Source organism: Notamacropus eugenii, chromosome 5, assembly GCF_028372415.1.
Source record: "Notamacropus eugenii isolate mMacEug1 chromosome 5, mMacEug1.pri_v2, whole genome shotgun sequence".
Taxonomy (NCBI): Eukaryota; Metazoa; Chordata; class Mammalia; order Diprotodontia; family Macropodidae; genus Notamacropus; species Notamacropus eugenii.
In genome coordinates this window covers 58,007,197-58,028,518 of record NC_092876.1, presented here as the reverse complement: position 1 = coordinate 58,028,518, position 21,322 = coordinate 58,007,197, and the positions used below count along the sequence as shown (strand labels likewise).

Here is a 21,322-nt window from a genome sequence, read left to right as displayed (position 1 = left end):
AACTTCAGAAAAGCCACTTTCACTCTGAGCCTCAGTTTCCTTTTCTGTAAAAGGAAAGACTTAGACTATATGATTTCCCAGGCTCCTTCCTGCCAGCTTCAAATCCTGTGGTACTGAGACTCCTGGTGGGGCCAAACTCTGACCACTTAGTATCGTTATGTGCCCCAAGCCCATTTTCTAGAGAGGGAAGACTCTGCCATGGGGCCTGGGGCTGTCCTAAGAGTTGAATGTAAGTAGGGTAGGGGAGCAGGGTTTGGGGGCTATGGGCTGCACTTAGCCCAGTGGCAGGCTCTGTCCGCCAGACCCCACCACTGAGAGGCCAGAGGGCAGCCTCTGCTCCTGGTAGGAAAGTCTGCTCCTGGCTGTGCTCCAGTCTGGTCTGAGGCTGCCCATGCCAGCCTCCCAGACTTCCTACTGCTTTGCTCTCCAAGTTAGTCTTATTACCCAGGCAACGGTCCTCTGTGTCTGATCTGTTCTCTCCCTGTCATTGAGATCAGCTGTTTGTGAGCCAGGCTCCGTGAGGATGCTCAGGGGAGAGAAGAGGCTTTTCAATGAGTAGAAACCTCAGGGGACTGAGCTCCAAGACGGGCGGGGGGGGGGGGGGGGGGGGGGGGGGGGGGGGAGGGTCACCTGGGCTCAAAGTATCATTGAACATCAGTGCTTAAGGGCCTTTGAACACAGGATGTCAGAGCTGGGAGGGCCCTTAGAACACAGGATGTCAGAGTCTTTAATCCTAAATTTCACCTCATGGAGGAGGCCTTTTCTGGTACCCTCAGCTGCTAGTGCCAGACCTTCCATCCATCCTCTATTTTGTCTGCTCTGATTTATCTATGTCCTCCCACCTTTGTCTCTTACTAGAATAGAAGTTTCTTCAGGGCAAGGACTTGTATCCCTAGCACAGTTCCTTGTAAGTGCTTAATGAATGTTTATTGATTGATTAACTATCAGGAACTACAGTTAGAGCATAGAATGTTAAAATTCAAAGAATTCTTAAAAGAACACAGCTCATTTCTCATTTTACAAATTAGGAAGCTGGAATTTAGAGAGGGAAAGTCATTTGCTGACCAACACACAGAAAATAACTGACAAAGCCAGGAGAAGCCCCCTCCACTGGATCACACTGTCTGATTTTAGCCTCACTGAATCACATCCTACCTTTGGAGCTAAGATGCCCATGAGAACCCATGACCTCTTTGGACATTCTCCAGGGGTGGGTAACCTACAGCCTTGAGACCACATGTGGCCCTGTCAACCTCAAGTGTGACCCTTTGACTGAATACAAACCTCACAGAATAGATACCCTTAACAAAAGGGTTTGTTCTGTAAAACTTGGACTCAGTCAAAAGGCTGTACCAAGGATCTAGAAGGCCATATGTGGCCTCAAAGCTGCAGGTTCCCTACCCCTGTGTTTATAAAAGAGGGCCAGTGGAGACATACTATCTTCCAAAAGTCTTGGGGCCTGGGGTGCAGTGGAGGGGAGCCAGGCCTGACTTCCCACTACTCATTTGTACCTGAAGTCTGCCTCACTTGAAGTGGGACAGGGAGAGGGAACTGAAGAAACAGTATAGAGTTTGGTGGCCTCCTGGGCATGGCTAATTTAATTTAGAGAGAACGAGACCAGAGATGGTTAATTAAAACCTTGAACAAGACATCTGATATTCTGTGCAGGGAGGAGAGAAGGCATTGGAAGGGGGAAGATGGGTCTACATTATGTGTGTTTGTGGTGGAAGGGGGTGAGAAGGAAGGAAAGGTGGACTCAGAGGAGAAAGAGATTGCCCTTACCGTGGATGGATTTGCAGATGTGAAGCATGCGTGGAGGCTAGGGACCATGGGGCCAGTACTGAGACCAAAGGAAGGAGACTTGGGGTCTCATCTTGTTTCGGCTCCTCACTGTGTCACCTTGGGAAACTCAGGTAACCTTTCTGACATTTAAATGGGAGGGTGATGTTGGACACGTTCTAAGGCCTATTGGAACTCTGACATTTTACGTTCTGATTCTCCACCTATTTTAATCTTCTGTGTTGCTAAGGCCCTTCCAAGCTCTGATATCCTGTGTTCTAAGGCCCTTCCAAGCTCTGACATCCTGTGTTCTAAGGCCCTTCCAAGCTCTGACATTCTCTGTTCTAAGAGCCCTCCCAGGTTTGACATTCCATGTTCTAAGGGCCATCCCAGCTTTGACATTATATATTCTAAAACCTGTTTTAGAGCTAAAGTTCTGTGAGCTGTGGAGGGGGGTGGCATTCAGCTCATTCTCAGACATTCTGCTGGTTTTAGGATTTGCCAGGCCATTTGTTCAGGCTGTGCTGAGGAAGCTCCCTGGGGGAGGGAAGAAGACTGGGTAGGGGTGGGGATAGTTTCCAACTGCTTTCTGCAGAAAACGGGCAGGTATTTTTAACTTCCCTGCATTTTCTCAAAGAACCCCAGCTTCCTGGGCTATGACTCCTGCATTGTAACCTCTGCTGTACTGGTCCAGGCCAGTTGCTACCATGGGGCTGGAAACAGGACTGAGAAGCTGCAATGTGTATGTACGTGCATGTGTGTGTGTATGTGCAGGTGGGTGTAAATGTGTGTGTATGTGTGTGTGAGTGTGTGTGTGTGTGTGTGCGTGTGTGTGTAAGGGGGTTTGCAATGTGTACTGAGAAAGGAAGGACTTGGCGGGAAGAGAGGGCAAAGGATGAGAATGTACCCAGCTCTCTGTCCACGATAGTTTTCCAATGTGGATAGCTTGACTGTTTGATAGATCTTATTTTGGAGACGCTGACATTGGAACTCAGACTTAGAGCTGGAAAGGATCTTAGAGGCCATTTATTCCATACCCTGGGCAGCTAGGTGGTGTGGTAGATAGAGCACCAGACCTAGAGTCAGGAAGACCTGAGTTCAAACGTAACCTCAGATACTTACTAGCTGTGTGACCTTGGGCAAGTCACTTAACCCTGCTTATCTCAGTTTCCTCATCTGTAAAATGAGCTGGAGAAGAAAATGGCAAACTACGAAAAGTTGGACATGACTGAAAATAACTGAACAACAATCCACACTATGATTTTACTGATGAGGAAACTGAGGCCCCCAGATGTTATGTGATTTGTCCAAGGTCATGCAGTTTCAGAGGCTTGATGCAGCCTGCCTAATAATGAGGATATGAGAAGGGAACAGGCAGACTTTGTCAGACAAAACTCCCTAGTAAGCCACATCAGGTGACTGAAACGTAAAGAGAATACAACATCTCATTGTGCTCATTATTTGCTGAATAATTTAAAAAGAAAAATGTTTTGGTTTGGCAAAGCAAAATGCCTTTAGACCTTCTCCTCCAGGGAAGAGACAGACCCAAGTGATGAATGATGAGGCCTTAGAGAAGCCTGTAGAGCTAAGCATTACAAACTGGTTAGTCCCATGGTCAGAACTTGCAGGTTGTGAAGTGAGGCTCATACCCCAGGATCCTTGAGGATTTCTTCCACCCCATCCCAAGCCATCTGTCTCCACAATTATTTAATCATTGCTTGGGGATGAGAGAGGAGTGGAGATAGCTGTGCGTGTGGTGGGAGAGATCAGACAAGAGACTTCTAATTAATATGTCCCATTTCTCAAGTTCTTTAAGGTTTACAAAGCTCTTTTCTCACAAGCACTGGGAGGAGAAGATCTCCATTTTAGCTCCAGCTTTATTATCTCTGCAAACAAGAGCATCTGGAGGACCTCAGCACTAGAGGGAATCCCACTTCTATTCAGACTCAGAGCTGGCCAGCGTACCGGAGAATGACAGGCATACATCTTTCTGCTTTATGCCTCGATTGATATTAGTAATCAGAGGGTCGTCAAACAAAGCTATCTCTGTTGTTACATCTTCCAAGAAAGCCTGCGTATTCTGACATATTTGTGGGAGGAGAGCCCTGAAGACAGCATTTTGCTTTTAGTGAATCAAAAATTTTGGAGTTTTTCTCCCCCTAGTCAATAAGCAAGAAGCATTGTGGGGTCTTGTATTCCTTGCCCCTTTGAGTCAGCTCTCACAGGATCTTAGATGTAGAAAGGACGTCAGAGTTTGCTGATTTGAATTCCATTATTTTCCAGAGGGGAAACTGAGAGCTAAGGGATTTGCCCAGGGTCATACAATTAACAAGTGTCTGAGGGATGATTCAAGCCTAGGTCTTCTGACCCCAAGTCTAGCACTGTCTACTATGCCCTATTACCTAGAAGCTTCTGAGCTCCCTTGGCTTCCTTCAAGATTCATCTCCAACATCACCTTCTGTGCAAGTCCATTCCTGGTTCCTTCAGCTAGTGGTGTCTTCCCCTTTGAGATGAGCACCTTCTCCCAATCTATATCTAGTACTGCTGCTGTTCAGTCATTTTTCAGTCATGTCCAACTTTTTGTGACCCAACTTGGGGTTTTCTTGGCAAAGATACTAGCTCCAGCTCATTTAACAGATAAGGAAACTGAGGCAAACAGACCTAAGTGACTTGCCCAGCTACTAAGTGTCTGAGGACAGATTTGAACTCAGGTCTACCTGAATCTAGACTTGGCTTTCTATCCACTGCATCTTCTAGCTGATCTTTTTATCTAGTATATATTACTTATTTGCAAGTTGTCCTCCTCAGTAGGATATGAGCTTCTTATCAGCAAGAAGAATATTTTTAACTTTCTTTTATCCTCAGTGTTGAGTGAAATCCCTAGTATATGTATAAAGTAGACACTTAATAAACGTTTGTTGATTAACTGTTTGAGAAATCAGCCTTTCTCCTTCTTGCAATTTCATTTTTGTACAGTGTACTGAATCCATCAGCTCTGGAACATGGCAGATTTTCCAAAACAAGACATAAAAATTCAAGAGAGGACAACCCATCCACACAGGAAAAATCAGGTGAATGAAGAAGGTCCATGTGATAACAGTTGGATTAATTAGGGCATATATTTTGCATAGAGCAATTGGCCAGCTAGGTGGCACCATAGTGCAGAGAGAACTGGGGCTGGAGTCAGGAAGATTCATCTTCATGAGTTCAAATCTGGTCTCAGACACTTACTAGCTGTGTGACCCTAGGCGGGTCATGTAACCCTGCTTCCTTCAGTTCCTCATCTGTAAAAATGAGCTGGAGAAGGAAATGGCAAACTGCTACAGAATCTTTGCCAAGGAAACCCCAAATGGGCTCACGAAGAGTCAGACATGACTGACTAAAACAGCAGCACATTTGGATGGAGATAACTGATGGATGGATAATGAACTGTGTCCAGAACTGAATACAGGAAGGAGAATATGGTCTGCTTTGGGAAATGATGCTGTGTTTTCACTATTTCCAAATTTCTCCTGGAAACAAAGACCCATATTATATTTTATTTTTCAGTACATCAACAAGCATTTATTAAGCCCCTACTGCATATTAAGAACTGTGCTAAGTGCTGGGGATACAAGAAAGGCGCCCATCTTTTAAAGGTCTAGAGCAGGAAGGTATCTCAGCTATAAAATGGCAATAATCCTCGGCCAGGGAGACTCAGACTCCTTACTTCATGGTGGGGGGAGAAGGGGACAGGATAGTGCTATGGGGAAAGTGCTTTACAAATGCTAAATCTGTGGCGAAAAGGATCTTATACTTAGAATGAAGAGAGGTCTGGGTTTGAATCCTGCCTCCTACATTCGCTAACTAGCTGTAACAGGTCATCTCATCTCAATGAGCCCCGATGTCCTCATTTGTCAAAATGAGGTTCCCAGTATGTGCACCACTTGCCTTACAGAGTTGTTAAGAATCTAAGGAGGCAGTGTGGGGAGGGCACTTTGCCAACATGAAAGTGCTATGTAAATGCCATTATTATCATTATCTTTGTGATGAGGATTGCTGAATATATTATTACTTAGAACATCATTCTGTATTTGAGATGGAGGTGGTTATCATTATTATTTCTCTGTATCCAGATCTGTAATTTCAGGATGAGCAACCAATATGTTTATCAACTGGTATTTTTTTAAGCACTTACTATGTGCCAGGCACTGTGCTAAATTCCCAGTGTGGAAACTTCCTTCATTGATTCAGATGGGGACACTGATCCGTTATGTATCTTACCCATAATCACACGGCTAGAATATGTCACAAGAAGACCTTAGACTCAGGTCTACCTGCTTCTAAGATGAGCTGTTTATTATCATCAATAAATTACCATATATTAATGTATGAGAATGATATGATGGTGGTCTATGGAGTTATGGTGACTCTCAGACAGGACAGGTAGGAGCAAACTGTAGTGGAAACAGCAGTGTTTCTGGAGTCAAAGGACCTGGATTCAAATCCTGCCTCTGACACCTACTCTTTGTGTGACCTTGGGAAAGTCACTTAAACTCCTTGGTCTCAATTTCCTCATCTATAAAACAGGGAGGTTGGACTGGGTTATAATTCTGCTGTAACCAGTTAGGAGCTTTGAGGGGGTCCAGGAAAGATTTCATTAGTGTAATAAGAGGAGATCTGCAAAACATGGAGTGAGAGGGAGGGAGGCCAGGTAGACAGCCAGCATTCCATGGTATTCCAGGGAAGATTCCTGACACATTGGGTGCTCCCCATGCAGGGAACCTGGAGGAGGTCACAGACAAGAATGACCTAGAAGGGGCAGGCAGAACTGGGCTGCAGTCTGTATTTTGGATCAATGACATCAGGAATCCTCTGAGTACTATGCAAGAAATTGTACTTTTAGTGAAATAAGAGGGGTCAAGTAGCATGCATAATAATGAGGAAGGTTTGCTAGAATCAGATTCAGGAGAGTCAAATGTAGCGTCTGACTTCCCTTCCTGGGACCTCAGTTTTCTCAGCTGTAAAACGGGGGGGAGATAATCCTAGCCTTCCACACATTACTGGTTTATTGTGATGGAAAGCATTTTGTACATTTATCACAGTTAAAATCACTTGTCTGTGAGAGTAATTATCAAGTTCTTGGCTTCTCAGGGGCAATCCCCCTGCCCCCCCCCACATATGCACGAATGTCATTTGGGCCTTTGGCCCTCAGCACTCCAGGAGACTTGAATACACCTTCTGATCAAAGTTCCGGGTGCAGGGGAGGGAGATAAGAATGAGATCAGCAGCCCCCTGTGTTCTTTCCAGGTGGAGGGGCAAAGCATCCTTGCCCATAGCCTGGGGATGCTCCCCTTCCTCCCCTCCAGGCTGGCTGACACCCTGGGATGTGGGGCCAGCAGGGGGCAGCCAGGGCCTGCAGACCCTTCCCATCTCTGGGCTGGGCTCTGAGCAGCTGCTGCCAGCCGCCTTAGCAGCAGATGGCTCAGCCAGCTCCCTCCCTCCCTCCCTCCCTCCCTCCCTCCTGAGCTTTCTCATCAAGATGTCGCCTCCGCAGCCTGATCCAGCTGCCGTCACCGCCTCATCAAGTCCATCAGCAGCTCTTGGAGCCCCAGTCCTGGCAGCTTCCCTTCCCTTGATTCTCACCTTCCCCTGCCCCAGTCTCTGATAGCTCTGGAAAAGAGATCTCCAACAGGGTGCAGTGGAGAGCACCCGGGGACCTGCCTGCCACTCCTGGCTCTGCTCCTTACTGCGTGGATGATCTGTCGCTTTACCTCTCTGGGCTTCTGCCTCCTCACCTGGATGGGTGGGGTGGACTAGATTATTCCTGAGGTTCTTTTAGAGCTAACATTCCCTGTTCTAAGGGCCCTCCCAGCTCTGACACTCTGTGTTCTAAGTCCTCTCCCAGCTCTGACACCCTGTGTTCTAAGGGCCCTCCCAGCTCTGACACCCTGTGTTCTAAGGGCTCTCCCAGCTCTGACATCCTGTGTTCTAAAGACGCAGCTCTAATATTCTCTATTCTAAACCTCCTTTCATCTCAGACATTCTGTGTTCTATGCTCTCCCAGTTCAGATATTCTCTGTTCTAAGGGCTCCCCAGCTCTGACCTTCCATGTTCTAAAGTCTCTTCCCACAACAACCCTGATCTAGGTAATTCAAGCATGTTATCCATTTTATCTCTCCCTATGTTTTCATTTTATAGATGAGAGGACTGTGGCCAAGAGAGGGGAAACTCCTCTCCCAAAGACCCTCTCTCTAATCAGACCATTTTCCTTCTCACAGAATATTCTCCCTTTCTTCCTCCCCTCCTTATTGTTCCCCACACTCACTCACTGACCCCTCTCTGTCCCATTTCCACACAACAAGTCATCCAGGATTTGAGCCTTTATCCTCTGACATCCATTTCAGGGCTTTTTTTTTTTTACATACTGGAATATACTGAGAGGCAGCAGGATGCAGAAGATGGAGGGTGGATCATGGGGTGTGCAAGATCTGAGTTCGAATCCCACCTTGGACATAAAGTAGCTGTGTGACTGGAGACAAGTTATTTAACTTTTGGGTGACTGTTTGGCCATGCTCTAGGTCTATGCTACCATCAAATTTGTGGTGCACAACTTGACAGAGGGAATTCCTATACTGGAGATGCCCCACATGGGTTAAAATTTTGAACCCAAAAGCCCCCAAAGCTGAGCTAGGAGATTTTAAGATCTGGCCCTGTCTCTGATTTTAATTCAATGCATAACCTCGGAAATGTCATGCCCCTGTTCTAGGCCTCTGTTAAACAGGGATAAGAATCTCAGCCCAGCATGTTTCCCATGACAAATGTGAGTAAAGTGCTTTGTAGATCGAGTCACCAGAGAAATAGTTCTTATATTCCTCCTTGGGGAAGGAAGCTGGGCTCAATGACCTCTAAGATCATTTCCACCTCTGAATCTATGATCCTAAAAGTTTTCCATTTCCCCCAGTGCTTGAATTCTGCCAAATTTAAATTCTTGCATCAACTCAGAATATTGGAGATTTGGATTTACTGAATGCCTACTATAAATTCTAAGCTGAGGTGAGAGGGGTGGAGGAAAACAGAGATGAGGAATCAGAACAGCTGCTCAGATGTCTCTTGGGTTGTAAGGTTTGAAAAGTTCATTCCCCACAAGAACATGTAAAATAGGGAGGCCAAGGATTATATCCTCATTTTGCAGATGAGGAAATTGAAGATTAACTGAATTGCCCAAGGTCATACAACTAATATGTGCCAGACCAGATGGATTCAGATTCAGGTTGTAGAGCCATAGATTTAGAGTTGGAAAAAGGGTTTTGGAGGCCACTGAGTCCAACCCTTTCACTTTGTAGACGAGGAAACTGAGGACCCAACAAGTTAAGTGACTTGTTCAGAGTCATAACTAGTGTGTGTGAGGCGAGATTCAAACTTAGGTCTTCCTGATTCCAAATCTTCTAACTCTAAGAAAAGGATCACTTCTTTCAAAATATGTCTTTTGCTCCATCTTTTTCTCTGCTGGAATGGGCTGGCAAAGACACAAATAGACACTGACGAAAAGCAGAAAATGGCCACAGGTACCTGAGAAGTACCTCCAAAGGGATGTTAGAATTTTGAGGGATGAAAGATCACTGTCAACTGGATCTGTAGCTGGAAAAAGGTAGGACTTCATAGACTAGGCTTCCTACAGAAAATGGGGTTCCCCAACACTGGAGCAAAGGTGAGATGAGCACCTGGGGATGTCATGGAGGGGATTCCTCGATATGGATAGATCGTCTGAGATTCTTTGTATCTTCGAGGCTCAGTGATAGAACTTCTCAGTGCTGAAGGGATCCCAAATGGAAAAAGTTTAAGAGGAACTGATCACCAACCTTTACACAGAAGGACCTTTACACATCCTAGTTAGAGGAAACTGCAGTGGTCAGGCTGAGATATCCAGGTCCCAAAGAGAAGAAAGAGAGCTGTGGAACACATGGGATGGGAAACAGCTATGAGGAATTTCCTGAAGAGGAATGAGGTCCTTCAAATAAGGAAGCAGCTGCTTGACCTCTAGGGAATGGGGATATAAATCCATTGGTAGCAGCAGGGGTGAGATCTCCAACTGATTCAGAGGAAGAAGAAAGGATTAGTGATGGTTGGTGACTCTCTGCTGAATGGGACTGAGTGAGTCATATCCTTGTGTCTGTGATAACTAGAAAGGTCTGCTGTTTTCCTAGAGACATGTAACCAGGACCTAAAGCTTATTGAACCTGCTAACTACTCCCTCCTGCTGGAAATTCAATGATGCCATTAGGAGAAATCTAGAAAGAATTGCTAAATATTATGAAGTCTTGGGTGAGAAACTGAATATCTTAGGGGCAAAGGTAGTGTTTTTATGATTACTCTGATAGGAGGAAAATTATTTAGAAGAGAAAGGCAGATTGGGAATCAATCGGTCAACATTTATGAAGCACCTACTATGTTTCAAGCCTCAAACTAAGTACTGGGGATACTATAAAGAAGCAAAAGACAGCCCCAACTCTCAAGAATCTCACAGTGTAATGAAAGTGAGAAGCTAGTTAAGATGATGGTGTCTGAGAATGGTATTTGAAATGGTGGTTCATAACTTCAGATATAGGAATGAAAGGTTCCTGGCCAGGGCCAGAGGTCATCTAACAAGAACTTGTGAAAATGTGTTTGCCTGGAGTCTTGCGAATCCAATAAAAAGGGCTTTAAAATGAAAAGATCTGGGAGGAGGTGGTGTGTGGCAGATTGATACTGCTTACATATATCTAACAAACCAGATATCCCAGAGAAAAAACTACAACGTAGGAAGAAAGAGAAACAATGGAGACGGCCCCTAAATTCATATGAGACATAATCCAATAAAGGAGGTAACAATTAAATTCATGGCCTCAGATGTCAATTCAGAAGTGTACCAGCTAGGGATAGTAAGGAACCTCAGGAGGCAAAACTGAACTCATGAGCATCATCGATATTTTGTGGTATGGGACTCTTGGATGGACTATGGTTCTGAACTTTAAAAGAAGACACATCCTTCTTTTGGAATTTAAATGAGCAGGATTATCCAAAGTGGAGTGGAATAGCGTTTTTTAGTAGGAGGAAATACTCATGTGAGGTAATCCAAAACCAGACTGGAAAAGATGGTAGAGAGTATTTTTGGGGAAATCAATGGGTGGAGGAACAGAAGGAATATTGTTGTTAGAATGCATCCTGCTGAACACTTGGACAAAAAGAGATGTTGGGTGAGGATGTGAGTTGATAACTCACAACCCTGACCCTGAGGCATGATCTAGTTGTGAAGGGGGACTTCAGTCGTCCAGGCACCCACTCAAGCTATCTCTTTTTAGCCAGAAGCAGAGCAGCAAATCACTTCTCAATTCACCTTGATGATCATTGTATCTTTTAGGAGATGGAGGAACCAACAATGGAAAATTCTATCATATGCCTGACTATCACCAATAAGGATGGACCATTTGCTAGGTGAAAATCTTGGGGAGGATCTTAGAATATGTGGCAGAGAGTGAAAGGAAACTGATTATAATATGATATGCATCCTAGATTTTAAGAGAACAGATTTCTAATGGTTCAGAGAAAGCATGGATAGGATCCCATGGCTTAAAATTTTGTAGAGTAAAGTCGGTCCAGAAAAGATGAGATGTACTTAAGAATGAGGTTTTGAAGACATAAAGAGGAACAGTTCAGATGAGGAGGAAAATGTGAGTTGCCTAAGAAAAGACCAATGTAGGTGCATAGGGAACACATCAATCAGCTCAGATTTAAAAAAGAAAGACACAGAAGAGGGAAACAAAAGCAGGTAGTAGGTTTAGTACAAAAGGGTCCCAGTGTCCTTTAAGAACTGCATCAAGAATGCTAAAGCTTAGGATGAGTGAGGGCTGGTGATGACAACAGTAACAATTATTTTTCTACTCTACTGAGGAAAAAGGAGGATTAAAGAAGGAATAAGATTATTGGTGGGACTGGAAGGGGATGGTGAGAACAGACATCAGAGGGAAGATGGAGCCACTCGATTCTGATTTGACTTTGTTTTTTTCTGTTGAGAAAAATCTTTGAACTGGAGAGGATGGTCGATAGGGAGCTGAGTTGAAGCCCCGAGTAAGTAAGAAGATAGTTAGAGTCCCAGGCTGATCTTGATGGCCCAGATGAACTAGATGTTCAGGTATTGAAAGAACTGACAGATGTGTTTGTTGAGTCACCATCAAGGATATTTGAAAGGCCTTGGAGATAGAAAGAGGCATCGCAGGATCAGAGAAGAGCAAATATTGTCCTAGTGTTTTTTAAGGGAAAAGAACTGTCTAACAACCTTGGGAGGCTGGGGATATTGACTTTGATTCCCGGCAAATTTCTGTTATTAAAGGGATGGCTAATAAATATCTAGAAAAGGAAGCAGTAGCAGTTACAAAGAGCAAGTGAAGCTTCATCAAGGACAAGAGTATGCTAACCTCATTTACATTTTTTTGGACCTAGTTATTAGAGTGTTGTAGACATGACTTTCCTAGATTTCAGCAAATCATTTGAAAAGGTCTCCTGTGTTATTCTTGTGGAGAAGATGGAATGATGTAAGCTACCTGACAATACAGTTTAGATTCTGAACTGGTTGAAGAGCTAACCTTAATAGGAATTAAGTAGAGAATGCTGCAGGGATCTGTGCTTGGTCATTTTTATCAACTATTTGGATGAAAGCAAAGGATCCAATAGAAATAGAAAGAGACTAGAAGTCATAATTATCTAACCTCTCATTTTAGAGATGAAGATATGAATTACTCAGGGTCATAGAGGTGGTAAGCCTCTGAGTCAAGACTCACCCTGAGGTCCTCTGGCTCCAAAATCTAGCACTTTTCCTACTGTTTATAAATGCTTATAAAATTTGCAGATGACACAAAGCTGGGAGGGATAGCTAGCACCCTGGATAACTGTCAGGATCCAAAAAGATCTTGACAGGCTAGAATGCTGGGCTGAATCTATTAAGATGAAATTTAATAGGGTAAAGTTTTGTACTTGGGTTTTTAAAAAATCAACTTTACAAGTACAAGATGGGCCAAATATTGCTATAAAGAAGGTAGTATAAAAGGACCTAGGTTTTAGTAGCCTGTAAGATCAATACTAGTCAACAGTTTAATGTGGCAGCCAAGGAAGCTTACTTAGGCCAACTCAGGTTCTATTAAAAGGGGCATTTAATAAGCACCTACTATGTGCTTTATAGATATTATCTCATTTGATCCTCACAACAACCCTAGAAGGTAGGTGCTATTATTATCCTCATTTTACAGCTGAGGGAACTGAGGCTGACAGAAGTTAATTGATTTTTCCAGGGTCACATAGCTACTTGACTTGAACTCAGGTCTTTCTGCCTCCAGGACCAGAACTCTATCTATGGCATCACCTTGATGTCTCTGGCTACATGGAGTGTAGGATTGGAAAGGTGAGAGTTTTTTCTCTGCCCTGGTCAGATAATAGTTGGAGTATGTGTTAAGTTACAGAAGTCACATTGTAGGAAGGGCATTTGCTAAACTGGAGAACATCCAGGGAGGACAACGTTCATCAGAAGGGCCTTGAGTGGGTGTCAGGTGAGAATCATGGGAAGGTGCTAAGGATGGTTAGCCTGGAGAAGACTCAAAGGAAGAGGGGGATGAGGTGGGGGGCAGGGGACATGATCACTCCTTTAAATATTGGAAGGCACAGCCAATGGAAGAAGGATTGGATTTCTTTAGTTTGGCCCAAGAGTGCAGAAACAGGGACAAAAGGTGGGAGCCAAGACACAAATTCAAGTTCTTCAGGAAAAAACTTTCTAACAGTTATTCTAAGGAGGAGTGGGCTTCCTTTCAGAGGCAAGGAGCCCTCCTTAAGGAAAAGTCTTCCAATTCACTTGCAAGTCACTTGCAAGACCTCGAGAATGAAGGGCCATCAATAATAATCCAGCAAAGGTCGAAGAATGATTACTTGTCAGGTAGGGATTGGATTGCGTGCCCCCTGAGGTCCCTCTCAACTCTGAAATTCTGTAACCCTGTGACATCATCGCCTTTCCAAAGAAACCACACCACTGGACTCTTCCACAGCTAATTTGGTCCCCTCCCTGCATCTCACCTATGTGGGGGACACTCCTAGAAAGATACTCTCCAAATCCTGATCTTCCTTTAAAGGTCAACTCATGTCTTTTGCCCTCCGAGAAGCTTTTCTGTATCCTCTCAGGCAGTCTTCTCCCAAATTTTTCTTTCAACATATTGAATTGCTCCTCCCCTCCTTTGCCCATTGAAAGTAAGCTCCTTGAGGATAGGGACTGCTTCCTAAGTACCAAATATGGTGCCTAACCTATGGACTGAATCTGTGATTTCATTGGTATAGGATTTCATGATGAAGAAATTCCCTTTACTAATGAATACTAATCAGTATTTGATCTGAACTCAGTAATCTCTACTGAGAAGTTGGGACTTGCCCTGGGTTACACAGTCAGTATATATCACTGTCACGATTCAAACCCGAGTCTGCCTGATTACTGGGTCAGCTCTTTATCCACTATAACATGCAGTCTCTCTGTTTTACACATAGTAGGTGCTTACTTAATAAGTGTTTATTAAACTGAATGGAATAGATATGATGGGCTGAATTAATAAGCAACAGACATCTACTGTATCCGCTACTGATCCACCATTCATACTTTGCAAAGTCCTCTTACATATGCCATTTGAGCCTCTTGATATTTATGTTAAAGAAATGGGTCAAGTATTATGTTCCCTGTTTATAGATAAGTAAACTGAGGTCCAATGAGGGGAAGTGTCATTGCTGGGATCCTACTCCACAACTATTGCTTCTAGGATCACAAGTGAATAAATTGAGAGCTAGAAAGACTTGAAAGGTAAATTTCAAACAGCTTCCTCACTTTTTAAATAAAGAAATTTATTAAGTCTTTTGCCCAAGACCTCATGGCTAGAAAATGGCTGAACTGAACTTTGAATTCAGGTGGTCAGCCCTCTTTTCACTATTCCATGACCCTCAACCAGTCCTCTTTCCACAAACCCAACCAATCTCCCCCTTTCTTCTCAGTATTCCAGGGTGACATCCCCCCATGTGTGGAGCCTGCCTGTGGTTACCCTCTTTTCTTTCCTAAGCCCCGGAAAAGGGCAGAAAGGCAGTGGTTGTCAGCTCCGGAGCCTGGAATAAGAGTCAGGAGTGGCAGCCACTCACACAAAGGTCCAATGGAAGGTCATAGACTAAGCATTGGCAAAGGTCAGTGGCTCAGAGCTTGAGGTTCAGAGCTGCTAGGAGGAGACACCTTGAGGCTCTATTCACCATAAATCCCCTGAAGTACCTGTCTGCCATCTCTCTCTTTTCTTTTATGAGGAGGCAGATAGGAAAGGAACTGATCCTGCAGACAGCAAATGTCTCACAAAAAAGGGAACTGGTTTTCCTTTATTCTTGGACCCAGAGCTGAGGAAATGCTTCATTAGGCAGAAGTGGCGGCTGGCTGACTTTCTGTTCAAGTAATTGGAAGCTTAAAAGAAGAGAGAAAGAATCAGAGGGATGGAAGAAGCCAGAGAGGTAAGTGGCACTAGCCAATGGAACAGGCTGTGACAGTGGTGCTGTCTAGGAAAGAACACTGGATTTAGAGTTGGGAGAGCTCAGTATGACTCATGGCTCTGTTATTTATGACCTGTCTACATGTGTCTGGTAGGTGGTTTCCGTTTTTTCAGCCTAAGGTTCTTCTCCTGTAAAATGAGAGTACTGGACTGAATCCGGGGTTCTTAACCCTTTTTGTGTCCTGGATCTCCTTGGTAGTCTAGGAGGCCTATAGATCCTTTCTCAGAATAATGGTTTGAATGCATAAAGGAAAATACACAGGAATGCAAAGGAAGCCAATTATATGAAATAGAGCTGTCAAAATATTAGAAAGAACAAGTTGTCTGTGAGAGCCTCTTGATCTTCCAGATACTTCCTGGTCTTGGAATTCTGGGTCCTAAGTTTCCTTGTAGCTCAAACGATCCTAGGATAAGAGGACATGACTATGGGAGTAATGACTAGAACACTGCTGGGACACCATGCTTGGCACCTAATGAAGCCTGAATAGGAGACAGCATGGGGTATAGAGGGCAGGATTTAGAGTCACAGGATCTGGGTTTGAATCCTAGTTCTGCCCTTTATTACTTCTGTGACCTTGGGAAAGTCTCATCTTCTCTCTGGCTGTCAGTTTATTCATCTATACCATGAAGAGGTTGGACCACATGGTTCCTGAGCATCTTCTGACCTCTAAAGCTATGATGTTGCTTGACTTGGATTGGGTCTTCTCCTTAGCTGTAAATTGAGGTCTCTGAAGTATTGCATTCTGGAGCAGTTCTCATCTCCCTCCCTAAAGGTGGGGTGGTGGGAGCATTTTCCTGGAAGAATGGAAGTGTTTTTGAAAAACAAAACAAAATTATTCCCCTTACCTTTCCAAAGTACAATATGGTCACTACTGCATACATTACTGAATTATGGAAGCTGGGAGTTTTAGAGTTGGGAAGGGCCTCAGCAGTCATCTAGCTCAACTCATACTTGAAAGGAATCCCATTGTAGCCAGCACCTCCCCAGGCAATCCATTGCACTTTGAGACAGCTCTAAGCATTAGAAGGCTTTTCCCTTCATCCAGCCCAAACTACCCTCTGCATCTACTTTATAGCCTGCTCCCTCAGACTCCACAAGACATGCCTTAAGCCCTCTTCCACATGGTAGGTCTTCAGAGAGCATGTCCCCTCAATTTAAAATCTTCAGTTCCTTCAACTGATCCACATATGACATGGACTCAAGGCCCTATCCCCTCCTGGGTGCCCTCTTCTGGGTGCTCTCCATCTGATCAATATCCTTCCTCAAAGAGGATGACTAGAATGGAACACCACGGTCTGACCAGGATAGCAAGATTATTGTTTCCTTATTCCTGGAAACTCTGTCACTCTTTTCAATGTGGCCTGAGATCACATTAGCTATTTTTGACCAACTCCTACTGAGGTTGTAATCCATTCAGGCCCCCAGATCCTTTTCCTGAGAATGAATTGTCTAACTATTGCCTCCACCATCCTATTTTTTTGTGACATCATTCTTTCGATCCAAGTAAAAGATTTTTCATTTATCCCTATTAAAATTAAATTCTATCTTATTCATTGCAGTCCAATGGTCTGGACTTGCCCAGATCCTGCCTCTCTCATCCCATGTGTTTACTCTTTCTCTTGGCATCATCAGTCAGTCTGTTAAGAATAAAAATTAAGCTCTAAAAGGCTGAGGTCTGGAGGGAGAGGTTCTGTTGGGAGTGAAACTCTAGTTGAAGCTGAGGAGGAAATCAACGTCTTGCAGGACAAGGTTGGCTTTACACGACCATATTTGTCTCCAGGGTACAATTTGGGGGTGTCCCCTTATCCCTAATTCCTTAAACTCATCCATTATGTTGCCTAAAATATTACTATTAGAGAGCTAAAGGATTGTCATCCTTATTACATGGGCAACATTGCATGGACTATTCAGTCACTGCTTCATTGTTGGCCTGTTTCTTGTTCAGTAAGACAAGAAGAGTAATTCTTTCACTCCCTATGGCACTGGTTACTGAGGATTTATGAATGGAAGAGACCTTAGTGACCATAGGGTCAGAGCTTGATGTAACCTCAGCATTCATGAGGATAAGGAAACCAAGGTTCAGAGATATTAAGGGACTTGTCCAAGGTCACAAAGGCAGAGCTATTATTTGAATGCAGGTCCTTTAGCTTCAGATCTAGCCTTTGAAATCATATAGAATTCATTTTAGAGATGGGGAAACTGAGGTCCAGAGGAAGGAAAGTGACTTACCCAAAGTCACATAACTGGTGTCTGCTTCAATTTGAACCCATTTTCTCTCCCTTGAAGTCTAGTGCTCTCTTTCCTGCAACAATCTGTGAGCAACTGGTTCCTATATCTTAATGCTTTCTAAGAATGTGATCTCTTATTCTGATGAGGTGATTAATACCTTAAAGTAAATTTATTTATCAAGGATCATTTCAAATGATACCTCCTTCTGAAAGCCCTCCTTGCCCTCAACTGGCACTCTTTCTCTTTTCTCTATGTCCCAAAGAATCATATTCATTCTCTTCCTATGGTACTTGGTGCATACTCTCTTATATTGAGGCAGGTGGATTTCTAAGTAGGTAGAGAGCTGGACCTAGGCTCAGGAAGACCTGAGTTCAAATATGGCCTCAGAAACTTATTAGTCATAGGACCCTGGACAAGTCTAACTTAGTTTTCTGTCCTATAAAATGGAGATAACAAAAAAAAAAACCAAAACAACTTCCTGGAGTTGTTGTGAGGATCAAATATTATATATATATATACATATAATATGTATTACATTATGTATCACACATGCATACATACATATATGTTCATACATGCACACGTATATACATGTACGTGTATATATACACATATGTATCTACAAATAGATTCCTTTGTAGACTTACACAGGGCAGTGACCATGCCTAACTCATCTCCATGTCTCTGCCCACAATTACTCATTACTTCCTCCTTCACATTTGCTGCTTGTCACAGGCCTTTGTACAAAACCTCAATAAAGCCTTGTTGATTTGAATTGCTGAATTGAATTCCATTAATTAGAACCTTCCTCAGGCCACAGCTAACTAAGAGTCAGGTGTGTGTGTGTGTGTGTGTGTGTGTGTGTGTGTGTGTGTGTGTGTGTGTGTGTGTGTGTGTGTGTGTAGGAAGGGCCACAGGAAAAGGGGTAGATGCTGTTTCCCTTTAGTTGGGGCAAGATGTCTAGTGTCAGGACTAAATCTTGACCCTTACTTTAGAATATTTCTGTTCTACTCCCAGAACCCCAGAAACCCAGAAATGTTATAAAAATATCAGAGCAGGGAAGGACCTTAGAATATACAACATGTCAGAGATGGGAAGGGCTTTAGAACAGAGAATGTCAGAGCTGGAGGGTCCTTAGAACCCAAGGTGTCAGAGCTGGGAGGGGCCTTAGAAAACAAAATATCAGAGCTAGGAGGGCCGTTAGAACTCAGAATGTTAGAGCTAGAAGGAGGCTTTGGAGCTACTCTAGTATAATTTCCTCAGTTTCCATATGAGAACGCAGATCCTGAGAAGGGGAAGGGGAAGAGGAAGGACTTGTCCAAGTTCACACTGTGAGTTCAGGTCCCCTTGCTCTAATTCTCCCTCCCTTCACTCTCTTCTCTGAGAGACTGAGTGCTGTCGTGCTCATCCTGGAAGAACCCTTGGGTCATTGCCAGTGTTCTTGGCTCTGGCCTGGGCTTAGTAAAATTGTTCTCAGTGTTCCTAGCCTTAACTCCGCAGGCCTGGCTCTAGACTCTAGTGAGTCTGATCTCACTTCCATGTTTCTGCATTTTCTTGCCTCTGGGTCTTACCACTCATATTCATGACCCTACTCTGGTAATCTCACCTTTGCTCCAGTTTACAACCCCTCCATCTTGTCTTAAACCTGAAAGGTCTGAGAGACCCACTCCCTGATGGGGCCTTACCAAGTGTGACCTCAGCCTGCATGGGCATGGAGAGAGCTGGGTGCTTGACCTCACAGCTGAAGAGGGCCTCATTGTCCACCTGAGGGTTGAGGGTCCAGGTGAGCAGGGCACGCACCTCCACAGTGCCGTCGCTGCCAGGGGCACGGCTGTGACGCAGGAAATAGACAGGCTCTGCACTGTGGACCCAACGGGGAAACTCCCGGCTCACCACAGTTTCTGGGATGTTCTCAGTTGTAGGTTGCAGGACAAAGCTTGGGTCTGGGGTCAGGCCCCGGAAGGGCCTCTCAGTGTAGGGATGCCCACCCCTGCCCTCAGCATCCTGCAGGGAAAGGGATTTCTGCATTTTTGTATCATCCAAGTCACGGTGCAGCAGGCTACGGAATGCCCGACCATCCTGGAGGGCGGCTGTCCCCACTGCAGGTTCTGACAAGGACACAGCTTCTATGGGTTCACCATCGCGCTTGAAGTAAACCTGAAATGAGAAGATGAAGTGATCAGATAAGGGGTGTACTCTTGTTTACCTCTAGTGGTTGGCTCTGAATTAGCCAGAGGAAGATGTTGCTCAAGACCCACCCACTCCAGGAAGCCTGAGAACACCCTTGTGTCCCCATTCTATTCCCTCTATGCAGACTCCCATCACTTGTATGTGTTCATATGTATCCCCAACTCTTAATTCTCTACTCCTGGGTTGTTTCTTGTTTGGCTTATCTGTGGCAAAGGTACCATCCTAAGCTACCTTCACCATGATCAGTAACCTTGAGTATCATCTGTTTTCTCTGCTCCAAACAAATCATATAACCCAGGCCAAAGACCAAACCAAATAATATTTGAATTCATTGTTGTTTTGGTTTATTCATGCTATTATTTCTCAGTCTTGGCCCAGAAAACCAGGAGGAAGCTAGAATTTTTATCCTGTAAATATACTCTAAAAAAAACTATGCGGAACTTACATTTTTGCATATCAAATACTCTCTCAAATGCACTGGGGGTGGGGAGTGTGTGACTAATTAAAGGACTCCCAGGGTGCTTCTGTTTCTAATGGGAGGAATTGTCTTCCAATTCATCTGTTGCATAAAACCTGATTTTGCTTTCTGGAGATTGTTTAATGTGAGGTATACAATCATAGCTACAGATGAATCATTTTTAAATGTCTCCTTGGGATGAGTACTTCTCTTGCTTCCTCCTTTAGGCTGGGAGCTGTGTAAGGGGTAGAGACGGTGTCTTTCTAGTAGCAACCTGAGTCTGGGGCTATTTCAGTCAAGCTGGGGGCCTCTTCCCTGAAGTTGGGGACTGTGTCTTGTCTATTAGACTTGGAGCTTCTTGAGGACAGGGTCTCTTTCCTTCATTGAGTTGAGAGACTGGCTCCCTGAGGGCAGGAGCTGCATCTTCCAGTTATAGGGCCTGGGTTCAAATCTCACCTCATAAACTTATGTTCATCCTTTGTTTTCAAAGAAGACCATGGCCTCAGAGAAATGATGACATGACTTGCACTTGACTTTGTTTTGAGTGAAGGAGGGCTGTGCAAGGTTACCAGACTCACTTTCTCCTCCTGAGACATCTGGATCCAGTGACCAGATGATCAGGATGACTGGAGATGGCCCAGGATGCAAAAGGGGACCTTCGCCTTTTCAGGTACTCACTTAGAGGGAGGTAACCACCATTGAGTGAATAGGCCTCTTTAAGAAGTAGTCAGGGAATGGCCCTTTTAATGAGCAAAGGAAAAAATAACTAAGTCAGACTAGGAGGGAAAGAGAAACTGTTACTATTGATAATCATTCTAAATCAGCCATTAAGTGGGCAGGGACCTCTTGGGGTCCAAACTATGGGCTTCAGAGTGTCCTGGGTTTAAGGTTTTGGGAACGACAAGGAAGGACCTCATAAACTTACTACTTGCATGATCTTCCACCATCTTTAGGTTCTTCATCTAAAAAAGGAGGTTGGACTAGTTGGCTTCTGTGGGGCATTTCAATTCTAAATCTAGGTTCCCTTATGACTGCCATAACCCTTATAACTCTTCCTTATCGAGTCACTGACCCTCATTTGAACACCTTGGTGGCTTCTTG

At 44.2% G+C, this 21,322-nt stretch overlaps 1 protein-coding gene across 1 annotated transcript in view; it reads right to left on the bottom strand.

Annotated features, from left to right (window-relative positions):
• Positions 1–21,322, bottom strand: part of IGSF21 (immunoglobin superfamily member 21) — a 393,709-nt gene that overhangs the window by 9,961 nt on the left and 362,426 nt on the right. The window contains exon 6 of the mRNA XM_072609085.1: positions 19,260–19,731. Within this exon, the coding sequence (XP_072465186.1) occupies positions 19,260–19,731 (472 nt within the window). The remainder of the gene's footprint in view (positions 1–19,259; positions 19,732–21,322) is intronic.